Source organism: Protopterus annectens, chromosome 14.part0, assembly GCF_019279795.1.
Source record: "Protopterus annectens isolate FY-2018-M chromosome 14.part0, PAN1.0, whole genome shotgun sequence".
Taxonomy (NCBI): Eukaryota; Metazoa; Chordata; order Ceratodontiformes; family Protopteridae; genus Protopterus; species Protopterus annectens.
This window is the reverse complement of record NC_056748.1, coordinates 25,883,182-25,905,432: the sequence shown is the minus strand read 5'-3', so window position 1 is coordinate 25,905,432 and position 22,251 is coordinate 25,883,182. Positions and strand designations below refer to the sequence as shown.

The 22,251-nt window shown below is 43.6% G+C and overlaps 1 protein-coding gene across 1 annotated transcript in view; it reads left to right on the top strand.

Annotated features, from left to right (window-relative positions):
- The window catches only part of FRYL (FRY like transcription coactivator), a 3,917,685-nt gene that overhangs the window by 3,070,860 nt on the left and 824,574 nt on the right, over positions 1–22,251 (top strand). The window contains exon 46 of the mRNA XM_044055727.1: positions 20,649–20,819. Within this exon, the coding sequence (XP_043911662.1) occupies positions 20,649–20,819 (171 nt within the window). The remainder of the gene's footprint in view (positions 1–20,648; positions 20,820–22,251) is intronic.

Here is a 22,251-nt window from a genome sequence, read left to right as displayed (position 1 = left end):
AAACAGGGAGGCACACACTCATACCCTCTATGCCGGCTGGCACTGGACCTATGGGATGTGGCTCTGAGCTACAACATTCAGTTACAGGCAATTTATGTACCAGGGAAGGAAAACATTCTAGCAGACATATTAAGCAGAACTACAACAGATGCCCACGAATGGATGCTGCATCCGGACATCTTCAAAACTATCACAAGAAAATGGGGATTACCACAAATAGACTTGTTTGCATCCCCATTCAATCACTAGTTGAAGAAATTCTGCACAAGGACTTACCACCCACTTGCTTGGAAGGTGGACTCCCTATCTTTCAGTTGGAAAAGCCTGACAGCATACGCATTCCCACCACTTCCTTTGATGCACAAGGTGCTTCTGAAGATCAAAGAGGAACGTCCGAGGATCATTCTGATAGCCCCAGACTGGCCAAGACAACATTGGTATCCACTGCTGAGGAGCATGTCCCGGGAACAAATATGGACACTGCCCCTGATCCCATTACTGCTAACACAGAACAACTACAACATCCTGCATCCAAACCTAAAAACTCTGCAGCTAACTGCCTGGAACATTACATAACAACAATTAACCCAAATTTATCCCAAAGGGTTAAAGACATAATCCTGGAGGCTCGTAGACCTTCAACAAGAAAGAATTATGCAGCAAATGGAAAAGATATTTCATCTGGAGTACTGCAAAGGGGCAAGATGTGACACTGGTGAACATAGCCAACATCCTGGAGTACTTGGCGGAGCTCTTCCATACAGGCCTGTCCTATTCTTCCATCAAGATACATGCATCAGCTATTTCAGCAGAATACAGCTTGGATCCTCCTGTCTTCTCGCATCCTCTGCTCAGACAGTATCTGAGAGGAATTAAAAATGTAAAACCTCCCAGGAAACCTCCATTGCCAGCATGGGACTTGAACTTTGTGAACTGACTCTTCCTCCTTTCGAACCAGCAGCAACAGCAGAATTACAATACTTATCCTGGAAGACTGCTTTCCTGCTGGCAATAACTTCAGCAAGAAGGGTCTCTGAACTACAGGCATTAATGGCAGTGCAACCCTTCCTAATCTTCCATCAAGATAGAGTGTCCATGAGAACAAATCCTACATTTATGCCTAAGGTGGTATCCAGAGTCTCTTTAAATCAGGCTATCCACCTTCCTACATTCTTCCCCAACCCACAGAACAGGGAGAAAGGCTCTTACATACCTTGGATGTACACAGACAATTACGCTACTACCTGGACAGGACAAAAAACAACAGAAAAACTGACCAGCTTCTGGTAGCATATGCAACAGGAAAGGAAGGAAAACCAATTTCTAAACAGACAATCTCCAAATGGATAGGAAATTGCATTAGATTTTGTTACTCCTACCATGGAAAGAAAACTCCAGAGAACATCAGGCCTCACTCCACAAGGGCTACAGCCACTACCACAGCTTTCTTACGAGGAGTGGCTACCAAGGACATTATAGAGGCTGCTACTTGGACCTCCGTGCATACATTTGCCAAGCATTATAACTTACCTCTATACTCTAGATCCCGTGCTGGTTTTGCCACTGCTGTTTTGCAAGGGATCCTAACTACACCATAATCTATTCTCATTTCCTCCTCCCTAGTTTAGCTATGGTATTCTACCCATTTGTAAAGACTGCAGATGCATCCTTGAAGGACATAGTACAGTTTTGTACCTACCATAAATGTAGATGTCCGAGAGGAATGCATCTGCAGTCAGGATTACCCACCCTCCTTCCCCTCTGAGGTACTCCTAGGGTATTTGCCAATCTTCAGCTAGCTTGGGGGGGATCTATTATGGTGTATTTGTTTGTATATATGTACATACATGCTTATTTTGTGTGTTTGCTCTCTACTATTTGGAATCTTTGGCATTTATCCAAATTTAGCCATCCAAGAGGGCACCTGGCATCTGGGGCAAGAAACACTGAGGAAAATGGCGTCGGCTGATGCCTTTATACCCGAATAACTGCCGCAATGACGTCAGGTGAAGTGCGACACCAGCCGAAGCCAGACCCAGACTTTGGAATCCGGCCGACCGAAGGGCTGCCTGACGACAGGACAACCCATTTGTAAAGACTGCAGATGCATTCCTCTCGGACATCTACATTTATGGTAGGTACAAAACTGTACTTTATCCGTCTCTGTGATACCCTTTTGGAGGATGCTTGTGTCAGTCGGCGAGTTGATTATGGCACCCAGTTTGCAGTCAGCCATAGTCCTCCCGTGTTAGCCTGTACCTCAGAGAAATATGTACCGAACAAGAGAGGTCCCAGGACTGAGCCTTGTGGGACGCCACTTGTAACTGGTTTAGAGTCTGACATGGCACCTGCAATTCTGACCATGTGGGTTCTATCCCTGAGCCAGTTTGCAACCCATCTTGTGACATAGGGGTTGATATTTAAGCTGGTGAGCTTATTTATGATGCCCAAGTGGGGTATTGTGTCGAAGGCTTTTGCGAGGTTCAGGTAGGCTGTGTGGACTACCTTCCCTTCATCTATGGCCTTGGTGACTGTTTCAAAGAAGTCGACCAGGTTCAAGAGGCAAGGTCTGCCCTTAACAAAGCCGAATTGGGTAGGATCCTGTGTTTGGAGGTTCCCAATGTCTTTGTATACGAGTTCCATGATGATACGCTCCATAGCTTTGCAGACCAGGCTAGTCAGGCTTATAGGGCGATAGTTTCCGGGGTCCGTTGTAGCACCACCTTTGTGGAGTGGGACCACTGTTGCTGTACGCCATTCCTTGGGTACATATCCTGTAGTAAGGCTGAGACTGAACAGTGACTTTATGTGAGGGTTCAGTTCTTTTTGGAGCTCGTGTAAGACGCAGCCTGGGACACCGTCCGGTCCCATTGATGCTGTGTTTTTTGCTTTGGAGAGGACAGCTCTCACCTGTGCATCTGTGATGTCAGGGAGGCTACACTCTGTTGGGATAGACATTTGCTCTTTAGGGGGGAAGGGGTGGAGAAGTTTGCACTGAACCTGTCTGCCAGGATGTTGGCAATGTCTGTGGGTTCAGTGTATTTTTTGTCATTTTGCACTAACTCCGAGCATATCTGGGAGTTGCCACCCAGGTTCCTGACATAACTAAAGAAGGCCTTGTGATTATCTTTAGCGTCTTGTGCAATTTTTCTTTCGAAGTTGGCCTTAGATGATTTTATGAGGGATCGTAGTTTCTTGCTAGTACTGATCAGAGATGCCTTCCCTTTTTGGGATTTTGCTCTATCATGTAGTAGCTTCCTCCTTCTGTTGTATAGCTTATTTATGGCTGGGGTCCACCAGACAGGTCCCCTGCCTTTGGAGGAGTGAGTCTTGGTTTTATTTGGGATAGCACGATCCATGCATTCCTGTAGGTGTCCATAGAATGCGTTTGTAAAGGATTCTGCTGTTTGGGCCTTATTTTCCACTGGCCCAGGGGCTTTGAAGGATTCCACCTCGGATTTGAGAAGTGTGAAATTTGCTTTTGAAAAGTTCTTCACCATGGTTTCCTTGGCTGGGGGTGGGGAAGGGATATGGATATTCAGTGAGATTAATTTATGGTCAGATCTTACCAGTGAGGGGTATACCTGTGGTATGGAACATAGTCCCCATGTTGGTGATGATCAGGTCCAGTATGTTTTCTCCTCTTGTGGGAGTGGTGACCAGTTGTTCCATAGCATTTGAGTTTATAAATTCTAGGAACCGTTGGGCGAGGGTGTTGGGGCTTGAGTAGTGCTCCCAGTCTATGTTTGGATAGTTGAAGTCACCCAATATGATGGTGTTTGGAGAGACCTTCATATTCTCCAGTGTTCTCAGGAAAGCTGAGTGGGGTTCTTGAGTTTGGGAGGGTGGTCTGTAGCAGGCTACAAACTGAAAGGCAGTTTTGCCCACTGTTAGTTGCACATGGATGGTCTCCGATGCTTCGTCCAGTGCCACTAACCTGGAGGTGTGGGTATCTTTGATGAATATGGATACTCCCCCTCCTTTTGTGGTTCGGTCCGAGTTTTGGGGCCGAAAAGCATGGTATGAGGTATAACATGTTAGTGCTGGGGTGCTCTCGGGAGCCTTGTACCAGGTTTTTGTTACTGCACAGATATTGATATTCTCCATACTGAGGAAAGCCTCGAGTGCGTGCATCTTGAGGTTTAGACTTCTGGCGTTGAGCAGCATTACCCTTAGTTTCTTTTTCCTTGTGTTGTCTATGGAGGTGGGTTTGTCTTTTGAGCCTTGCCTAAAAAAGGCACTATGGGGGTGGCAATAGCCTTAGCCAATATTCGAAAGCCCAGGGGTGACAGGTGCAAGCCGTCCTTAGCGAAGCAACGTTGCTTGTCGAGCATGTCATCCCAGGCTGACAGACACTGGATCCCCTTTGAATGACACCAATACTTTAGCCAGTTCATAGGTTGGTACTAGGCTATCAGCCCTAGGGCCTGTACAAGCCTAGCCATAACAATTCCCTGGCTATTTCTTCCCACATTATTTACTTTCCTGGACCCCTGTCTAGCAGGGCGACTGACGTGATCCCTGGGGTGAATTTCCTTTCTCCCATCCAAACGTCAAGGTTCCTCTTGAAGAGGTCCAAAGAGCCACTCTGCTTGACATGTATGGGCAATCTATTCCAGAGTCTGCGGAGTCTCTGGGTCAGGAACCTATCCCTCCAGCATGTTTTGTTTATTGTGATGACAAGGTTTAGATCCCTGGAGCGTGTAGCTCTGAGGGATTGGGATTTCTTTAAGTGTAGCATGTCCAACAGCTCTGGGTTTGACATGGCCTTGTATGTTAAGCAGAGATCGCCTCTGAGTAGACGATATGCAACAGAGTATAGCTGGAGTTTTTTAAGGCGGTCAGCGTAGGGCATCTGCTTTAGGCCTGTGATTCTTTTAGTTGTTAAAATTGATCATTTTGTCTTTATACTGTGGCATCATTCTTGGTGAGGGTAAGATGCTACTCAAGGTCAGGGTCATACCAGCCTGGGCTACATGATCAGAGAGCTCCTCTATGTCTCTCTTCATGTAGTCCAGAGAGGTACGTCTCAGGTCATTCACACCAGCATGGACAATGACTGAGTCATATTTGTACTTGCTTTGGAGTGACCTGAGTGCTTGTGTTATGTGGCGGATCCTGGCACCCAACAGGCAGCTTACAGTGACCTTCTCCTTGTTCAGCCTGGTGAGTGGGACGTCAGTGTGTCTGACAATAGAGTCACCTATTACAAGTGTATTAGGGGTGTTGTTTAGCCTTAAGGGCTGTGACTGTGTGGCACACTGACTTTGTGAGCTATGTGATACATGGGTATTGTTGTGGGTTAGCGGTTGCTTGGATGTCTGCTTTGGAGGTGTCTGCTGCTTGAACAGATTTTTATTTAGAGCCTCCGAGTATGTTTTTGTGTGTTTATGTGTTTGGTTTGCTGTTGCGATAGGTCTATGTGAGACTGGATTTGTGGTGTGTGTGTGGTTACCTTCTCCTCCTGACTTGACTGCGCCAGTACTGGGTTGAGAGAGCTCAGCCTCCAGTTTGGCTATATAGTTGCATCTCTCATATATTTGAGCTTGTTGGGAGGAGGAGAGGGTGGTCTGTGTACATAAGACAGTTGTAACATTGCCTCAAGATTCCCAGATTCACCAGCTGGACTGGAGAGTAAACCCGAAACTGACTTTTGGACATGCCAGAATAGTATAAGGAACTACTTTTTGACTGATCAAAAAGGACCAATAGGTAGCCAAGTACTTAAAGGGAGTATAAAAGGGTGTAGTGCTTTAGTTTATTAGTGCTTACTTATAAGATTACTTATACGAGCAACTGCAAGGCTTTAGAATGAGAATAGAGTGCTTACTTTGAGATTTAGAACAGTTCTAAGGGAAAAAGTGAAGAGCAGACTTTGTGGAGCCAGGAATAGTTTAAACCTATTTAAGCGGCACTGCCCGATGCTGCGCTATGCGCAAAATCGTGCAAAACTGCGCAAATGCGGGTTGTAAAGCAGGGAAACTGAAAGAGATAGGAATTGACCCAATACGGCCAATAAGCTACTAGTTTCAGGGCTGAGACCACTCCTCCAGGGACAGATAGGCTGCTCAAAGCTCCCCACTCTCATTGGTGAACAGAGAAACTTCCTTCTATCCAAGTAAGGTAATGGCAGCACAGTAACTTGTAACACAGCCCTGGATTCAGCAATAACCTGAAAACTGGACTATACTAGTTCAGAAAGGCGGGAAACAAGTATATAATTTTTTTTTCAGAAAATAGAGCAGATACAATCAAAATTAGCCCAAAAAGGCCAATAAACTACTAATTTCTGGGCTGAAACCACTCCTCCAGGGACAGATAGCCTGCTCAAAGCTCCCGTCTCTCACAGGTGAACAGAGAAACTTCCTTCTATCCAAGTAAGGTATGGCAACACAGAAACTTGTAACAGCCCTGGATTCAGCAATAACATGAAAACTGGACTATACTAGTTCAGAAAGGCGAGAAACAAGTATATATATATATATATATATATATATATATATATATATATATCTTTCTTTCTTTCCAGAAGACAGAGCAGATACAATCAAAACAACACTTTACCCAATTAACCAGTTAAAAAGCTTAAAACTGAGCCCTGTTCCAGCAGTCTTCAATCAGGCAAGTTCTAACTGCACAGTCCTGCCACTAGGGTACAGAGAAACCTTCTCCAAAAAAGACGGCCTGTGTCTGCACAAGTTATACAAACAAAGCTAGATCCAGCCGGCCTGAATCTAGTCTATGCTACAGCAAACAAGGCATACCGATTTCAGAAATTGGATAGCACACATGATTTTTAAGTGGTATTTCACCATGAACTCTGTTTCTGAAATTTGGTGTCATCTGTAGTTAGTTCCTCCTTTGTTTCATCTGATGACCATCTCCAGAAACCCTTATTGAAAATGACCATGGTGTAGTTCTTCATGCTGTTGTCTCCTCTCAACTTGGCTGTTGCAATGCCATAAACCTTTGATTCCCCTGCAGGGGATTTATAGTTTGACTACCTGTATAATTTCTGTCTTCTGGTTTTGTTCTGATGGCCAGACAGGTTTCATTGTGTCTTTAAGGATTTGGTTCTGATATACAAGTTGGCTAGTGATTATTTGGAAAGACTGATGAAAGTATCTCACCTGACTTAAATTTTCATCATCTGAATTTCTTGAGGTCCCCAGAATTCAACTAAATATGGTTAGACTCTGCACACTTTTGGAACCTCTTCCAAGATGTTTTACAGGTAAACTGCCTCACATAAACTGATGTACATTCTCAACAGAAAGCATTTTGTTCAGTCACACTTTTGAATGTATGTGGTATGTATTTGCTGTCTGTAGCTTTCAAGTTTATGCTTATTACAGTCCTGTGCTTTGTGATTTTCAGTAAGGCACATTATAAATAGAGATCTGATTGGTTGTTCCATTTTATTATTTAGATTGTATTTTAGAGACTAACTAGTAAGTTTGGTATTTCAGAATATGATAATCCCTGCATGTTGAACAGTTGGAGGGTGTTATGGTTTATTCTATCAAAAGATGGGGTTAACTAAAGAATTGATGCCATGAATTTATGACCTTGATACATTTTATCCTAAAGAAAGGGCTAAAAGTAAGTAGGTCTGCATGCTTTGTTTGAGTAGGAAAGCATGGTAACCGTGGTAAGATATAATGCCCAGACAAATGATGAAAGGTTGAGCATTTATGCATTTTTCAGAGATCTTGGGGAGTATTCATTAAACTGCAGTGAGTAGGAAGTCACAGGCTGCTCCACCTTGGTGCAGTAGAACAGCTATATTTCAGAGAGTAAAGACATAACAGCCATACGTAGAATGATTTATAAGAATGGAGGTGGGGATATGCTGTTAACACATGCAGAGAGTTTTGGGTATTCCAGGGGCAGCATGTTTGCTACAAGTGATGAGGTTTTTATTTTTTGTAGCATTCTTCATTTGACTAGGAGTTGTATTGGTGATCTGAAACCCTGAAGTCTTGGTAATTAGCAGAAGAAAATTATGTAGAATGATTGGAGATGCTGAGGAACCAGATTAATCAAGTAATGAGAAAACTGGTTGTCCACATCCAGGAGGAAGTTTTAGGGTGATGGGTTAGGAAGCCTTGCCTTTGTAACACTCTGTTACATCTTCCTGTTTATTTCACTATGCCTGCTTACTTGCCGTTATTCCCTTCTTTTAAATTTGTGACATATACTGCTGTAGAGACTCTCTTGTGCATGCTTCCTTGCCTGGAACACATCTGATTTTTCTCATAAAACACTTGTGTGTGTCTGTTAAAAAATCTTAGTCTTGCCCCCTCTGATTGCAGCTCTTCCTCATTTTCTGTATTCGTTTCCCTGGCAAGAAGGAAGTCAGGTAGAAGAAGAGATGGACTGCATTTTTTGGGTACTTTTCTGTTATCGGGGCAACAGTCATAATGAGCGTTTGCAATCCTAGCGCTCATTATAACTTTGTTCGTTCAGCTGTTGCTGAAGTGGGTACCACACACACTTATTTTCCTGTCAAATTTATTAACATAAATAACTACAATCATTTGACTTATAGACTTCTCTTACTCGGAATAATGCATGCCAACAGGGTTTAATAGGAAGTGAATTAGCATGCATTATTTGGAGGAAAAACAAGTGTATAACTCAAATGATTGTGGTTATTTGTGAAATGTGATAGACCACCCTTTTCTCCTAAAACCTTCAGTTGTAAGGAACGAGGAAGGGTTTGAACAGAAATCAAGAGAGAGTTCAGAGGTATATGCACATGGGACACACATTAATCAGATTGTGTGAAATGGCAGGTAAATGCCATGGTCACGCTTTGAAACTGGGTGAAATGGAAAAATGCTCGCACATATCTTTTTTTAACGTAAACCGCAGTCCCAATAGTCAAATCCCCCCCTCCCCCAAAAAAATAAATAAATAAAAGACTGTAGTGGCCTTTAATTTACATATTCCTGTAATGTGTTGGCTTTTCAACATGCCTAGAAGTGAATGTGCATGTGAGTGTGTGAATGAATGAGTTGTAATATTTTCCCTTTATGAACTGTTAACATTTTCTTATACTTGCACTTTGTTACCAGTTGTAATACGTTTAGGCACTCCCACACTGCTTTATTTCTTTCCCATTTGGCTGATGAACATCACTTTTCATTTCCGGCGAGTTAGTACAAGACTGTCCTGTGAAAACAAGACAAAATCAGGAAGTACTTGTTGCCCCGATAACAGAAAAGTACCGATTTTTGTATGATTCTCCCTAGCCAAGTAAACCCCCCTGCCCCCCCCCCCCTTTAACAGTGACCGAGTAGGCCAAGAGCTATCAGCTCGGTTGACAGAGACTATAGAAGTTGAATATGTCAGGATGAGCACCCTCCTTATAGCAGAAGTTCAAGATGCAGATGCTTTGTGCGAGACTCATTTGCATTACCATAGGTATCTGTATTCATCATTTTAATTTAGATATAACATATCTTCGTAATGAAAAACTGCACGTTCACTGTAGTCTCTCTTCTGGATTTTCCATTGTAGTCATGTAAGCCGTTGCTTTTTATGAAACTGCAACGTAATTTGCGTAGGATACAGCTTTTTAACGAGGCAAGCCTGCAGAACTAATTTTTCTAATTCTTAATGCTGTATCATATGGACTTGATACATTATAACTTAGTGGTTGCTTGTGAACAAACAGCAGTAGTAGGTCTTTAAGGTACTTGCAAAATTTCATACTGACATTTTCAGTCACTCACTCACTCACTCACACCTCCACTTGATATCAAAATGTCATTTTGTGCTGCAGAATAAACATAACTCTCTTGCCTTTTTTCTTTGTTTTCTCACAGTCAGCATTTATGTATGCATTAAAATAACATAGTAGTTGAATTGTGCTTATAAGTATTTGTTCATCATATTGATTACTGCTGCAATAGCCTTAGCTACATGGGTTATATCTCGCCAAGGATGTCACAGCCAGTCATTTTCCAAAGCTTCAGAGTACCTTTCAGACACCCAAACTGTCAAGCTTAGCTGAATAAAGCCCCTCAGAGCTTTACTGACTCCAAAGAGTATGCTCCTCTGAGGTGTTTGAGTATTGACTGTCAACTTGTGTTTTCCTTTGCTGGACATAATGTTCCCTTTGGTGGGGAAAGCTTCCATTTTCTTAATATTGTTAATGTTTATTACTTTCCTCTAGTGGAAAATTATTTTAATTTTGAAGTGTTTTTATTAATGGACTTCCTTGAGACTGTAATGTATTTTTAAATGGAGCACTCGTTTTTGTCCTGTCAGTATAAAAGGAGTGTAAAGTAGCTAAAAACATTTTTTTCTGTAAAGAAATTGTTTTTTTTTTTTCTTTTGTGGGGCTGGCATAGTATTTTAAAGTGCTTTTTACATTTTTTCTGTCAAAATGTAACTTTTGTGGACTGGTAGTGTTCAGTGACATTTGCTGTTTGTCTTCCCCAGGAAAGAGGCACCATTTTCAGCGTGACCATGGACCAGGCTACCAGTCCAACAGTTGGTCCTCCTTGCAGTCACAAAAAGAAAGTTAAGCACACAGCCTTTGCCTCCACAGCAGGCTAGCAGTTTGCCCCAGCTGCAGGTGGGTGACTGTGCTGTGGTCATTTGTTGTACCTCGGACCATTCAACTTTTACCCCGGATCCCTCTGGTGAAGCACCAACAACTAATATGGACTGGGGGTTAGCCACGTCCTCTGCTCCTGTTGGGATACCCTCAGTGGGCAATGGAGATTCACTGTTGTCATCTTGGGATCGGGAACAGAGAGCTTTCCCTGTTTTGCCAGAATGCTCTGCCCATCCCTGGGGAAGCATCTGCTGCCATTAGTAACACGGTTGGCCCCACTGTTTGTCAAAAAGAACAGAAAACCAAACATGTATCTACTTTTCTTCAAATTCCTTTGGGTAGGAGTAGCCTCCTGGGTCTAGCTGCAGGTTTAATTCAGGATATTGATCCTTCTTGTAAAGTAGGTTTCTGGTAAAAGAAAGTGTCATTGCTTTTTTTTTGAAGAGATTCAAAATCCTTAGTCTGAACAGAAAGTTGCAGCGATGAATACATTTTTTTCCCTCAGATTTCTGATTCAGACTCTGAGGAAAGCAATTTCTTATTCTCACTGTGGGTTTTCTCTTTCTCTGAGACTGTTCCTAAAATGTGGTAGTGTTTTCAGTGGGAGAAGACAGATTTCTCAGTTCCTCAGAAAATACTACAAGTTTTTACAGAAGGATTTTCCAGAACCCACACCTTTTCCTCCTGTTCTGTCTGCTTTAGAGGATGTGTGTGTTACTACCTGCAGTTTTCCCGATAGTCAGTCAGCTCCCCCTAAAAAGGAAGATAAGGATGTACAGTATAAAGTTCCTCAGTCTTTTAAATTTGTATATACTGTTCCCAAACCTGACCCAACAGCTATAGTTGATCCCACTGCTGCTAAGCTTTCAGGTTAATTCCAATACTATTCTTTCTGATAAGGATGGGAAAATTATTGATGGGTACAGCGAAAAAAGTCTATTTCTGCAACTTTAATTTTCAGAACATTGAACTATCAAGCTCATATGTTAGTTTGTTCTTACAAATTGTGAAAGTATGTGGAATGTTTTATTTGTAGTTTCATGTAAGAAAAAAATCTGCTTTTAATAACTTTAATAAACTAAGATGTGAAGTTGTTCGATCTCACCGTTTGTTCTTACACACGGGTTTGGAGCCGATCCCTCGGCTCTGAGTCGGCCACATTCCAAGCTCTGCGTCTAAGAGAAGCTCGAGTCACAGTCCCTATCCCATGATCCCCTGCTGCTAACCCTCAGATCTAGTTTGCTGCTGCAACAGGTCTTGTCGAGTGAGAGCTCGGGCCAGTATCTTTCATATTTTTCATACATATATCTATATATATATCTTCTAAAATAGTTAGAATTGTTGAGTTTTTATTATTAGGATTACATAGTATTAGTATTAGTGTAGTGTTAGGTGTGTGTCTTGTTTTAATTAGTGTTAGATTGTTGTTGGAGCGGCTGCTCCTAGGCCTTCGGCCATTTTTCCTTCTTTCTGTCAGAATTTTGTACTGATAATTCCTTTCTTTTCACCAGTTAACTAAAGTTATTATAGTGTGTATTAGTGCTAGTTTTTGTATATTTTATACATATAGTTGTATTGCTATTTTGGATAAAAATGTTGGAAAAAGCCAAATCTGGCTTTAAACGTTGCCAGTGTGGACAGAAAATGTCCATAACTGATCACCATGTTTCCTGGGGCCCTCTCCATCTTCAGGAGGATTGCTCCATCTGCCACTCGTTTAGTGGCAGAGTGATGATGGAGAGACGCAGGAAACTGGTAGAGAGAGGTCTCCTGAAGCTGGAGTTTCAGGAGGCATTGGAAAAGGCGGACCAGTCATCGAAGTTTTCAAAGGGGTCGAAGTCTTCGAAGGTATCGGAGCCCAGGTCATCGGCTCCGAGTACCTCTTCTAAGATTCGGTTGCTGACTCCACAGCACCGAGATGCTGCCTCAAGTCGAGGTCCAGGTCTTGGAGCCAGTGTCAGAGGTACTCCCTTCATCAATCCTTCGCTCGGTGACCTCTTCGGCCCGTTACTCCAGACTGTCTGACACCGATGTGGATCGAGTGGTACAGAAACTGATGGAGAACACGGCCTTATCCAAACTGATTGTGGTTTTGTCCCAGTTGGTTTCGAAGCTTGAAGCCCTTCCCGTCCCATCTGTTGATCCTCCTTCGAGACCCGTCAAGTCATCGGAGCCGGGAGTCGAGGATCTGATGATCATTGATCCCCCGGGGCCGAAGCCTTCTTTAGTGCTTTCGGCTCCACTGACCTCAACACCCTCGGTACCCATTGAGGGGTCTCGGAGCCGACAATCTCTCCTCGGTTCTGCGGGGGAGAGTCGAACCGAAGTTTCGGTTCCTACTCTTCCCCTCGGTGCCTTGGCGCAGATTAGTTCGGCTCCGTCCTCTGGATCTTGTCTGGTAGGACTTTCACATCGTCAGATTCTTCTTCTCCCTCCCCGAAAGGTCCATGTTCTGTCTCTGCACCACTGGTTCCCACCAAGCATAGAGACCCAAAGCCTCAGTCAACCCCAGAGGGTGAACCCTGCTCCTCGGAAGCTTCACCAGATGTCCCGAGGAAGAGGTTGTGCAAGAGGAGGCACATTGATTCCCCACAGGAATCGTTGACATCGGATACTGACTTGGACGAGTCAGAGGGGTCCCCACGGTCCTCCTCTGAGGATGTCTCGTTCGCTGACATCCTTGAAATTCTCAAACAGAGGGGTGACCAAACAGAGGGGTGACTGGCAGTCCCTTGCCCCTACTGAGGACAAGTCGGTGTTACTGAAGGCTTTTGGGGCTCAACCCTCCACCTCCTGGGTAACTTCGTCCTTTCACGAGTTAATGGATTTAATAGCTCGAAGGGTGTGGGAGTCCCCCTGACACATTGAAACCAGTCCCTCGGAGGCCCAATAAGTACATCACTGCCCCCCAGGATAAGGTGTACCTCACCAAGGGAGTCCCAGTTGATGCTATGGTGGTGGCGGCGGCCACCAAGAAAGAAATGTCTGAGGCATCTTCCTCTGTTCATCCTCCTAACAAGGACTCCAGGACAATGGACAGGTACAGGAAGCGCATTTTTAGTTCAGCGACTTTTTTCATGCGATCGCTGAACTATCTCACTCATTTTACCCGTCTTCAGAGAGATCTCCTCAAAGAATTGGGAGATACTCTACAGGGTACCACAGATGCTGCTGTCTCAGACAAGGTGACAGCACAGCTCAATACCCTAAACTCTATCGTTAACTCATCCATGCGGCTCATTTCATATGCAGCCGAAGGATCCAGTAGGGCTGCAGCTTCAGCGATTGCTCTGAGGAGACGATCCTGGATGCGCCTATGCTCCTTTGCGGAAGCCTTTAAGTCTTCCTTTACTAATGCCCTTTTTGGTGGCTCCTCCTTGTTTGGGCCCAGAGTGAAGGAGACGCTCACTAGGTGTGAGCAAGAAGGAAAGACCCTGTCTGCCATAGGAGTCCATTTTTCCACCCTTTCTAGACCATACCCCAAAGGGCAAAGAGGTGGAAAAATGTTGTTCCGGAAGACTCTGGGAGCTTTCCAATCCACACCTAGTGAACCCCCCCCCCCAGAGACAGAAAAGGGGGAAAGAATGGAAGATGCCGCCCAGGCAGCAGAGGGGGTCCACAGAACTTAGGGCGACAGGGATAGCGTCCCTGGTAAGCCCTTCCAGCACTCCTGAATGGAGGCCTGGCTGTCCTGCTCTGGAGGCAATCGGGGGTTGCTTGGCTTTATACCCAGAGGCCTGGCTAAAACTCACTTCAGATTCCTGGGTAAAAAGCATAATAACCAGAGGATACAACATCCCTTTCTTAAACAATCCTCCCATCCAAAAAAGGTTCTCAGATGTTCCACCCAATCTGAGGGATCAGGCAGCCATAGAAATACAAAGGCTGTTAGAAAAAAAAGAGTCATCCAGCCAGTCCCGGCGGACCAAATAGGATCTGGAACTTACTCAAGGTTCTTTTTAGTTCCAAAGAAAACAGGGGACTGGAGGCCAATACTAGACCTCAGCAAACTCAATACCTTCGTGAAGAAGGAAAAATTCCGGATGGTCACGCTACAATCGATCCTTCCGTTTCTTCAAACGAATGATTGGATGTGCTCTATAGATCTCAAGGATGCGTACTACCACATAAAAATGGCCAGGCCATCCAGAGATCACCTGCGCTTCCGGCTGGGAGCCAGTCATTTTCAGTTTCGAGCTCTGCCCTTTGGCCTCACCTCAGCCCCCAGGGTGTTCACCAAGTGCATGGCAGTAGTGGCGTCCCACCTGAGACGACTAGGATTCCGGGTGTTTCCATACTTAGACGACTGGCTCCTAACCGCCACCACCAGGCATCACCTATTGCAAGACAGGGACTATACAATCAATCTCTGTTCCCATTTAGGCATAACTCTGAACTTCGAAAAATCTCCTTATCGCCCTCACAGCATATATCTTTCATAGGAATGGAATTAGACACTACCTTATCCCTGATCAGACTTCCCCAGTCAAGAGTCTCAGCCCTGAGAGAACAGATTTCTATTCTCCTAGAAAACAAAAGATTCCCAGCCGCACAGGTCTTGAAAGTTTTAGGCATGATGGCAGCAGCCCTTATCGAGGTCCCCCTAGGGAGAATGCACATGAGGATCCTCCAGTGGCTACTCTTCGCACAGTGGTCTTACCAACAGCTACCATTGTCACACAACATCCTACTCACGGAATCTTGCCAACGAGATCTTCAATGGCGGATGAACAGTCACGAACTTACGATAGGCCGCCCGTTTGTTCTTCCCCCCCCCCCCCTAGCCACAGTGACCATGTACGCTTCCCTGATAGGGTGGGGGGGACTTTTTCAGGGGAGAACAGTTCAAGGCGAGTGGTCGGAAATGGAGTACAAGCTGCACATCAATGTCCTAGAGTTAAGAGCAGTGTTCCTAGCGTTGCAACACTTTCACGACTACTTACCTCTGGGAACAGTTGCAATTCAGACAGACAACATGTCAGTGGTCTGGTACATAAACAAGCAAGGAGGAACCAGGTCTTACCCCTTATGCAGAGAGGCTCTGAGGATCTGACAATGGGCTGTGTCCACCGGATGCTTTCTCATAGCAATGCACATCCCAGGAACGTCCAACGTAATAGCGGACAGGTTGAGCAGAGCCATCCTGCTGCCTCAGGAGTGGTCCCTCAAAAATCAAGTAGCGGAAAGGATTTTCCGCAGATGGGGCCAGCCTTGCTGCGACCTTTTTGCATCCCCCTTGAATGCCAAATGCAGAAGCTATTTCGCCCTACTTCCCCCTCCGGGGGGCGCCCCCAGGGACGCACTTGTACACGATTGGCCCCTCGGGTCTCCTATATGCCTTCCCTCCTGTTCCACTAATCCCAAAATTTCTACAGAAAGCCAAAGGTCTGGAAAGGACGATCATCTTGATAGCACCATTCTGGCCTCGACAAATCTGATTCCCCTTCCTCCAAGATCACCAAATAGAGGAACCTTGGACTCTGGACCCAGTGGACCCACTCGCCAGGAGTTCTTCACCCCTCTCTCTCTTCCCTCAAATTGACAGCATGGCTGCTCCGCTTCCCAGCTTAGCCAGGTCAGATCTTTTGTCTCCAGCAGTACAACATATTCTGATTTCTTCCCACAAATCCTCCACTGGAAAATTGTATAAGAGCAAGTGGAAACGTTTCGCGTGTTGGGCCTCCAAACAAGGTTTAGATCCCTTGGTTGCTCCTATTCACAAGATTATAGAATTTCTCTCTACTCTCTTTCACCAGGGGGCTTCAACATCCACCGTAAGGGTACAGCTGGCTGCCATATCTAATTTTCATGTGGGTGAAGGAGGCACTACAGTTATGTCGCACAGACTTTGTAGGGCTTTCATGAAGGAAACTTATCATCTCCGACCACCTATTCGGAGCCCAGTTTTTCCTTGGAATTTACACCTGATGCTATCCCAACTCATGCTATCGCTGTTTGAGCCAGCTTCGTCATGCCCACTGAAATATCTTTCTTGGAAAACCCTATTTCTGGTGGCAATCACTTCGGCCCGCAGAGTTTCGGAGCTACAGGCACTGTCAATGAAACCACCATATCTGATATTTCATCCAGACAGGGTCACCTTATGTACTAATCCGTCCTTTCTACCAAAAGTCTGCTCAGAATCGAATCTTAATCAGTCCATAGAACTTCCCACTTTTTTCAGGAACCATACCGATAAGATGGAATACATGCTTCACAAATTGGACGTACATAGACAACTGAGATTTTACCTGGACCGAACAAAAGAGTTCAGAAAATCGGACCAACTATTTGTGTGTCATGCAGATAGTAAGAAAGGACTTGCAGTTACATAAATCACACTATCCAAATGGCTTTGACTGCATAAACTTTGTTTATTCATCTTCAAATCAGCCTACTCCCCTCAAAGTTAAAGCTCATTCTACTAGGGCTGTTTCTACTTCTCTGGCACATGCGGCTCGTTTACCTGTAGATACCATTTGTGCTGCGGCTACCTGGGCCAAGCCTCATACCTTTATTACTCATTACAAAGTGGACAGGGCCTCCAGGGACAGGGCTTCCTTTGGTTCCACTGTTCTCAGGAATGTTCTCCCGTGAGCCGGGGTTTAGGGTGCTGGGGACGCTACCCGTGTGTAAGAACAAACTGCGAGATCGAACAACTTCACATAAAGAAGTTATGTTCTTACCATAACGTTCCATGCGAGTTGTTCATCTCATTGCATCTGCCACTACTCATTGTTTGCAGTTAGTGATTCTGATGCTACTTCCAGGGCTATGGCCACTGGCACTGTTTTGAGGAGGGTTTACATGGCTGCATTCTCAGAACTTCCCAATCTATAAAACTGAGATTTTAAATTCTCCCGTGGATAGAGATTTAGTGTTTGGCCCCCTGCCCCAGAGGTGATCAAAAAGGGTAATGGAAGGGCAAGCTGATTCAGGGTATCTCTAAGATTTTTTCAGCCCTCCTTTTCCAAATTGTCCAAGGGATTATTTATCACCTTATCCACTTTTGAGAAAGAACAGAATAAACAGCCTCAACAAAATTCAGGTAAGCAGATGTTTAAGAAGTGGCAAAGGGGTTCCAGAAAAGTCTCAAACTTCCCAAAACCAATGACATACCAACAAGTCTGAATGATTGAACTTGTGCCCTCCTCCCACCCTGCCTCTCCTTTTTTTTCCCCCAGAAAGTTTGAATCTCCATTAGACTGTTTGACAACCGATTGTTCAGACAAATTGGTTCTGAAAATCATTAATCAGGGTTACATACATCACTGGAAGGAAATTACTCCTTTCCAGGTGGTCAGTCATCATTCTCCAGACCAGACTTTTTTGTTCCCAGCTGTTCTTCATCACATCCTGTCCCAATGAGTGATAGAACCAGTTCTTCACTCCTTGTGGGGAAGGGTTAGTGTTCCTAGTGCCAAAGAAAGAAAATGCTTGGACACCAGTTCTGAATCTTTTTTTCTTAAATCTGTTTGTAATAGTGCCAAGATTCATAACGCTGGCACTTCACAACCTGTTTCCTCTTCTTCCTTTTTCAAGTTTCTTGGTACCACTAGACTTAAAAGATGCATATCATCACATTTCTATTTGTCCAGACTTCATAGGTTGGTACTAGGCTATCAGCCCTAGGGCCTATACAAGCCTAGCCATAACAATTCCCTGGCTATTTCTTCCCACAGTATTTACTTCAGACATTTCTCAAGGTTTTGTGTGTGTGTGGATCAAATTATCAGTTCTCTGCCTTACCATTTGGACTATCCACCTCACCAAGAGTCTTCACAAAGCTTCTAGATCCAGTTATTGCTGACTGCTGGCTACATGTTATCCACATTTTTCATATTTAGACCACTTGCTTATCTTTGCAAAGGCTTTTTCAAAGCATCTGGAATCTCTCTTGGGTGAGAGATCTCTCACACAAGCTGGAATTCCAATACAACATTCAAACGTTTTTCTTGACTCATTCACACAGGGTTGTGTTTTGGGGATGTCAACTAGTCTCCTCAGTTAAACGAGCTTTTCTTCCACTGGAAAAAATAGATGATCATATAGAATTATTTCTAAGGTTTTCCACTCAACTTCAGTCACTACAAGGGGATACCTCAAGATTTCGAGTCTTGTGTTGTCTATGATTCTCATACCTATAACAAGACTTCACATGAGAACAGTACAGTGGCATTTGAAATCTCTTTCAGCATCAACATAATATCTTTTCAAATCCTAGTGCTGGGGTTTATTGAAAGGGAATGGTTTTGGGGGAGACAGCACATATCCTTAAACCCAGGTCTTCCCTTCTCCCTACCTGCTCCAAAACAGTCAGTCACCAAAGATGCTTAGGACTTTGCTTGGGGAGGAGCAGTTTCAAGAAGGATAAAAGTGCAGGGGGATGTGGGACAACAAGGACAGACTCAAGCACTTAAATATCAAGGAGAGACTTTCCCCAATCAATGCACTCAACTCTCTGAACTGTCTTTCTTCCCAGGACCTCTTCAGGTATTTACAAACGATACCACAGTCATGTGGTACATAAGCAAGGGAGAGCCAGGCCATACCCATTTGTAGACCAGCCGTGTTAGTTTGGGCTTCACAGCACAGTCTCACTCTACAGGCATCCTACATTCTGTTAGAGAAAAGTTGTGTAGCAGACAAGCTTAGTAGGACAATTGGCAGACTCTCATGAATGGAAACAAGATCGGGGTCTTCTAAGATTTAATCCATGTGTGGTGAGTTCCTCAAGTAGACCTGTTTGTCTCCACCCTGAACAATCAGTTTGCAAGATTCTGTTCCAGGACTCCATGCAAGAAAGCCTGAAAGACAGATGCCTTTTCATTTCTTGGACAGGAATGTTGCTGTATGCATTTCCACACTTTCTACTAATATCCAGGGTATTTGCTCAGTGTTATCCACTGAAGACGTACACCCCTTGTGGCTAGCTCTGAGAAAACAAAGTGAGAGACAGAAGTAATTCTTTCAGCTTTCCAGATCAATTTTTCATTTCTTGTGAAGGTAAGAAGAATGTACAGCCTGTGTCAAAACAGGCTGCTTCTAAATTGTTGTCTAAAACTATTACCTTTTGTTGTACTCAGCATAACAAAACTGTACCAGGCATGGTCAAGGCCCACTCTTCCAGGGCCTTGGGTTCATCTATGGCTTTATGAAAAAGGTTGGATTGTAGAAGTATTCTAGAAGCTGCTACTTGGTCCACACTACATACTTTTACAAAGCACTATAAGTTTGATTTATTTCTCTAGACTCGGGTCAAGTTTTGCTAGAACCGTTCTCCAGAGGATCCTGGACTCTTCTCCTTCCACCTCCCATATGTAGTTAGCTATGGTAATCTACCCATGTAGCTAAGGCTACTACAGCAGTGATCAATATCCAGAACAATAGTACAGTTGTGTAATTTGAACTTTAAAGTTGTGTAATTTGAACTTTAACAGTAGGTATTCGAATGATCACTGTTGCAGTAGCTGCTCCATCTATCCCACCTTTTTGGTGTATTTTTTAGGGCAGGGTTTGGACATTTAGTTTTTGTTGTTCCTAGCATTTTCCTTTCAGGGATCAGCCCCCCTCTCTCTGCTGGTAGGAAACCTCTGAAGGGCTTCATGCCCAAGCTTGTCTTTTAGTAAGCTCAGCTTGAGCTGCTTGACATTTTGGGTGTATGGAAGTGCTTTGAAGGATTGGAAGCTGTCCGGATATTATATCCGTAGCTGTATGGAAATGATAGCCTGGCAAGGCTACTGCAGCAGTAATCTTTTAAACATCTCCTGTTGTTTACTTAAACAACTGTACTTTCTTGGTGGGCACTTCTAACAAAACCTTTGTGTTAATTCAAGGCTTACATCTTCAATTTGTTAATGTACGGATTTTATGCAGGAAGAGTTTTCTGAAAATTTGATGCAGAATGACTGAAGTTGGTTTTAAGCTTTTGTGTTACTGTTATTCATACATTTTAGCAGTGTGGGGTTCCAGCTTTGTTGGATAGTCTTCAAAACATAAAGTGAAATGCTAAAATTAGAAACATAGTTTAATTAATACAACTTTGACAGTTTCACCTTTGTAAACATTTTCCCCTTAGGTTTGTGCACAAGAAAAATCTGCAACCCTGTCCAACCTGGCTCATATGATGAGTTTATATAGTACACACAGCTATTCTCGAGATTGCTGTAACTGGATCAGTGTAGTATGCAGATACCTTCATGATTCATTCTCGGAGACTACCTTTAATCTTGTTACTTATCTTGCAGAGGTAATGTCTTGATTTATTTCTACGCTTAATGCTTGTACTCTTTATATGTGTATGTTAAGTATGAATTTACCAGTATAACCTGATGCTCTTGAAAAATTGTAATGAAGTTCTGTTCCTAAGGTTCAGCACATTTTAATCCATAAGGGTAGATGTTTCCATAAAAATGGGTTTCTGAAGCAGTGTGACTAGTATTTAAAATGATAAAACTTCTCAAGGGACATTAGAGCACAGTGCAGAAACTGAATGATCTTACTAGTTAAGTTTAAAAATTTGTAATTCTGGCTTGGCATTAGTAACTTCAGGTTTCACTTTATTGCTTATTTGATCAGTAAACGGGTATCCTAAGTCCATCATTTTAAGACAAGAGAAAAGGGTAATGTCTTGTCTTATAACACAGTACGCAAAACACAATGGAGTAACTGTTAAAATTAGTTTGCATTTGAGTGATCCGAAAGATGAAAATGCCATTCCTGATCTAGTTCTGGTGTAAGTCATATATATGCAGCACAAAAGCAAAAAGCAACAAATTGCTGATCTGCTCTCTTAATTTTCTACAAAAATAATCACAGAATGAATGGGATAACCAAGTACTGCAACTTAATGTTGAAGCATTCTTAGTCACCAAGTACAGACTTTATGCATTATAATGCCAGAAGGTACTCTTCTGTAGAAGATTTTCCAAATACAGCTTTCTTTCACTTCCCAAACATTCACACCCTGACCTTATGAATTTTGTGTGTTTGGAGTCATTACCTGTAGCATAACACACAAGGGTTCTTATCTGGTTTCATGTTGTCTTTTTCTACCTTAGTGCTCATTTTGAAGAATTAACCTTGCTTGATGTTTGCACTTTCATTTTTTAAAGGAAAATAATTATTAATGTCTTAGCAGGGTATAAAGAAGGTTTCACTTTTTTGTTTTTATTCTTGCACATTGTACAGATATTAAATCTCAGCCATTAAGTCATTGACCAGCATGGCATCATCTACTATTTGCCAATATTGATACATGCACTTAATATGTTTTATTTTGCATTGATTACAAAATGCAGTTTCCATTTAAAGACCATTCTGAAAACTCCCTGGCCCAGCAGCATAGTGGAATTAAGTCTTGACTGCACCCTAGATGACATGTTCATATAGTAGTACAGGAGGTGGAGGGACTGGCTAGGAGAGCATGGAAGTGATCAGCCAAATACCACTGCCATCTCATCCATCTTGGGGAGGGGGGGGGGGCTGCCTAGATGTACTGTAGTTGCAGCAGCATTAAGAGCCTGGTGAGCTCCACACTGCAAGCAGTATACCACTTGGTCAGGAGGTTGTACATGTGTGGAAGCTGGCATGCACTTCCCTTAGGCAGCCACTGCAGTGCTTGCAAACATGACCTGGGATGAAGGGTGTTAAGGCACACACTCCTGCAGCAGTATGACACT